Raw genomic sequence first — 4,899 nt, 5'->3', positions numbered from 1 at the left:
AATTATAAAATATTAATATTTTAAAAATAAAAATAATAATAATAATATTTAATTAAATAAATATTAATATTTAAATTATTAATTATAAATTATTAATATTTAAAAAATTAATAAAATAAAATGTCATATAAATAATAAAAAGTGTTTTTATCTTTTTATTTTCTATTCCTTTCTTATTTCAAAGTTATTGTTATCAACCAAATACTACAATAAATTATACTAATTATTCATGTTCTATTCCTTTTGTCATACCAAACTAAGTAATAATTATTCTATTCTAATCTCACTTCATCATATTTTCATATAATAACTATTCTATTACATTCCTATTTATTTCGTAAACTAAACGTACCATTAAGGAAAAAGAATTTGGTTGACCTAACCGGTTTGCCAGGAATAAAATGACAGAAATGAACAACCTGCTGTTCTGTCCTCGCTGGCTGGAAGGCAATGGCGGGGCTCACTTATTCAGAGTACTAAACTAGCGGGGTTACAGCTAAGTTGATGTAATGAATGGGTATATTGCTTTAACGTTCACTCCACTGTCTGTTTGTCTCTTTCATGCTTCTTGGAATTTGTCAAACAGATGAAAGATTTGAGCAATTAGCTTAGGTTTATTCATTTGGCCAGAAGAGGACAAGACTTAGTGGTTAAAACGTATTCAAAGTGTCCCTGTCCAACGCTGTAATTAGAATTCAAAGTTTTACACTGTAACCCGTTCAATTTTTTAAGGTGCGAGTGGGGAATGGGGGACTCCAAATTTGACTGGCTTTCACAATTACTTGCATTGAAAAGTTGATTTTTGGATTTAATTCTTGACTGTGCTATACAGATTTTATATTTTCCTAACCCTATGTTGGATCGACCTTCACTCCTGAATACATATTAGCTCCAAATATTTTATATGTTTGGACAGAGGACCCAGGGAGAGGGAAGGGAGGGAGGGTAGGGGGTGCCAGGTTTGGGAAGATAACTCTTGACATGATTGCTACAGAAAGCCGCTCCTACTCCTAAAACAAAATTGTATTTATTTTTCTATTGATCTTTCTTGCTTTGGTATATTATTTTTCTATCAATGATCTAAAGCCCCAATCTGCATCTTTTCAGAATGATGATCAAACAAGGCCGAGGATGAGGGTTGTTCTGATGAAGAGTGTGGATGGAACATTCTCCTCAACTCGTTATACCTCTCGGTATCAAAATTGTGTGCCTTCATCAGCTGCTTTTGCTTTGTACCGAACCTGCTCTGGTAGAAACCTTCGAAAGAAGGTTCTTTGGCTGTCCTGAGGAAGAATGTATAGCCAGCCATGAAGTACACGGAAGTGACATAGAAACAAATGGGTTCCATGACATCCCACGAGAGTTCCCAAAACGTTAGCCTCATGAACCCGGCTGTTTGAACCACCAAGTATGCTAGGCCAAGCCACAGTTCTCGACGGACCAAGGAATCAGCTTTTTCATCAATCAAGGCTTTCTGCTTCTCCAACTCCACCAGTTCTTTTCCTCTTGGATCATTCGGATTGGGTCCCGGTAAAGGAATTAGACCTCCAATTGCTTTTGCTACCTGTAATCAGAAAACCAAAACGCTTTTGGGTAAAACATGGCTCAACCTCAACATACATTTCTTTTCTTCTCAATGTTGGGATCTTTTCAATGTCAAAATGAACCAAACCTTTAAAAGAACGCAAACAATGACTCGAAAAAGGAAAGAAATTAAGGTTTTTTTAAAAAATAAAACAAATTAAAGAGTTGTCTAACGAATAAATTACAGTAAAAACTTGACAGAATGATACAAGTAGTAATAAGAAATATAAAGGCTGAAAATGCTCATGTCAAGTTGAAGCCTATCCTTATCAAGACAATTCCAGGTCCACTTTCTGTAATCAGAAAAGTAAATGAAAAATACGTGTATGTCAACAAGTTGGGATCGTCATCACAGGGATTGCCAAGGACCCTGTAAACTTTACTCCAATTAAAGCCCCTATTCCCCCACCAATCTCCTTCCTCATTCGTCTAAAATTAAAAGTTGAATTCAACACCACCTCTCGGGCAGAATCATTCAGAACCACCGTCTCAACAATTTTGTAGATATTTTCAAATCTAAGCACACCCAAACAAATCCTAATTACTACCCAAATAGTTGGCAATCAAAACACACCACTCATGCTCCCCAACGTCGTCATTCCCCACCCCCCACAAACCAAAAAGTTAGGAAAAAGTAAAAAAGAAAAAACCATAGCCAATCAGCTATCCCCCTCCTCGATCTCCTACACATCTTTTTTTCCAAAATTTTTGCTTAATGTTGAACTTTTCTCTAATTAAAATTTTACCCCTTCAAATGAATTAGTATTAAGTTTTGTAATTTTTTGAAATGGGTGGAGTAAAGGCCAATGGGTGAGAAAGATCCCATTCCCGTGGCCCTACTCCTGAAACCCCACGATAATGAATTGTTGAAAACAGATAGAAAAAAAATTGTGATCTTGTGCACAACTGTAGAAACATCGAAGGGCTTTTTTTTTGGTCCTTCTCACAAACCATCTCAAACGTGGGAACCCTTTACACGTTTTTAGATCTGTCGTAAAAAATCCTGTCGAAAGAGAAAACACAAAACACAAAATACCCACAAAAAAAAACCATATCAGTTTTCGGTAGCGTCTGAAATAAGAATCTAAAGAGCAAAAATCGTGAATTTGAAACCTATCTTTTTTTTTCCACCACCATGCAAATGAATGATTTATGTAAGCTATAAGCTGTGAGCCAGGACACAAAGTAGAATCTTATCTGCAGAAAATTACGTCTTATAAAAAGGTAATTAGTAGAGAAACTTTTATTAACCTGTTCAGGTCGCAAAACGACGACGTTGCCCAAAATGATGACGGAACCAGATTCGTCTAGCTGTTTCGCAAACTGCAATCCTTGTTCCGGATCCGAATAACCTTCTCCACAGATCCGAATAAAGTCCAAATAGGAAATCCAGTTTTTCCCGGTCTCCCTCAGCCTCTTCTTCACCACTTCCAACTGCGCCACCCTCAGCAACTTCTTCACCTCATCAACCGACAGACCCCCCACCTCCGGCACCGCCGATTTCGCCGCCAAATATGGACTCAACCCGTCCAACCGAATGCGATCCTTGGAAGTATCCATTTCGTTTAACCTCTCCTTCAAATTTCCCCCCAAAGGTAACTTCCTCATTGCGGGAGAAAACATAGCTCCTTTATGAAGGAACCGTCTGAAAACGCCATTGCCGCTAACTTTACCGTTACCGTCTCCTGGATCCGGTGCCATGGAGTTCGTAGCTTTCCCCGCTTTCTGCGAGACTCGGTTTCGAACCGTCGATGAGGAAATCCGGCAGTTGGTGAGCGCTTGCGAAGAAATTTTCGAAATGTTGAAAAGCTTCTCGGCCAGTGTTTTCTTCAACGCCATCGCAAGAAATTAAAGAAATTAAAAACAATAACAATAAAAATAAACTTCTTTTTTTTTCTTTTTTCTTTTTTTTCGGAGAGAGCTGTGCAGATTTGTAAGCTTTGCTCGTCGTCGGCGTTGGCACAATCAATGAAGGATGGGCCTTTTATATAGGTGTCCAACAAAGGAGGAAGATGAACAGAAGAAAAATATATAGAAAACGAAATGAAAATCGCGAGAATTTGAGAAATTTGGAAACGATACGGGAGACTGGAGCGAATCAAGTGGGCTACCTTTTTTTTTTTTTGTTATTGCCTCCTGCCCTACGTTTTGGAATATTCTTACAGAATAAATTTGAAAATAAGATTTCAATTTATCGGGGTAGGTTGGAGGGGACGAGAAATTGGAGACATGATTCACGAGAGGAAATATCAAAGAGGTTGATTCGATCACCCTACACGTGGATGGCTAAGCTGGAAGCTGTTTTAACCGTCAGATCGTATGAAACTTTCTCATGCCGAGCTCCCCTGATGTTGACTTATTGAAGCTGGTAAGTACATTTCCGTCCAAATAAAATGGCTGATTAGCTATGCAAACACGTGTGATTTTCTTACACGAGTTGTCTTCGAGGTCAAAGGATTAGAAAAGGCTCCGTTACATGCGACAGTTTCTCTGCCGTGAACAGAACAGAATTGATGACTGTCCGTTCACACTAACGTGTCGCCACATATGTTTTGTTCAGTGCAATAAATATTGAGATATCTCTTAAAAGTTGTTTGGCATTCACGCAAATTCCTCCACAAGTTTTTCTGTTTTTTTTTTTTCTTGGGTGAGAATATTTGCACCTGGCAGATGTAAAAATTACACATTCAAACCATTTGACAAGTCAGTTAATGCCAACCTGAGTAACGGTTTCATGGTTAAAATTGTAATATTATCCACTTTTAACCCTTAATTTGGTAAACAATTAAACATTTAAACAAATTCTTTAAAAAAATGAGCAAATTTACTAGATCAAAGATGATTTCCATCATCTACCTCTAAACCAATTTTTATATGAAGAAATTAAATCTTTTATATGGCATTTCTCCTTGAAGCATCAAAATAGTTGTACACCTTTGAAACATAATTTATTCTTTTTTTTTTGTGTGTCTGTGAATTTCTCAAAAAATTCTTCATGACCAATGAGGATGTGAATTCCTATAGCGTTACTTTACAGAGAAACAACCTTAATTAATTTAATAATGATTAATTATCAATAAGTTTAGGTAAAATGTAAGTAATTATTGAGTACCCCATCGTAATTATTGAGTACCCCATCATGTTTTAAGATAAGCATCATGAATATATGCTATTTGCATATAGTAGATTTCAATGGATATAGTTTTCAATTAAAATAAATAAATAAATAAATAAAAAGACGTTTCACATACTTATTTTCCCTTTTTAATAGTAATATATATATATATATATATATATATATATATATATATATAT

At 36.2% G+C, this 4,899-nt stretch overlaps 1 protein-coding gene across 1 annotated transcript; it reads right to left on the bottom strand.

Annotated features, from left to right (window-relative positions):
* Positions 661-3,565, bottom strand: LOC18610995 (calcium uniporter protein 2, mitochondrial). The gene is made up of 2 exons (XM_018113817.1): positions 2,836-3,565; positions 661-1,564 (listed from the first exon to the last, which is right to left on the bottom strand). The coding sequence occupies exons 1-2, from the start codon at positions 3,421-3,423 to the stop codon at positions 1,073-1,075; spliced, it is 1,080 nt and encodes a 359-aa protein (XP_017969306.1). The 5' UTR covers positions 3,424-3,565; the 3' UTR covers positions 661-1,072.

This window comes from Theobroma cacao, chromosome 1 (genome assembly GCF_000208745.1).
Source record: "Theobroma cacao cultivar B97-61/B2 chromosome 1, Criollo_cocoa_genome_V2, whole genome shotgun sequence".
Classification (NCBI taxonomy): Eukaryota; Viridiplantae; Streptophyta; class Magnoliopsida; order Malvales; family Malvaceae; genus Theobroma; species Theobroma cacao.
Note: the sequence above shows the minus strand (reverse complement) of the source record. Positions and strands in the feature narration are given on the sequence as shown.

Coding starts and splice junctions, on each gene's coding strand:
- LOC18610995 (XM_018113817.1), bottom strand. CDS start 3,423: ATGGCGTTGAAGAAAACACTGGCCGAGAAGCTTTTCAACATTTCGAAA. Junction 1,565..2,835: donor TCGTTTTGCGACCTGAACAG/GTTAATAAAAGT, acceptor TTCTGATTACAG/GTAGCAAAAGCAATTGGAGG.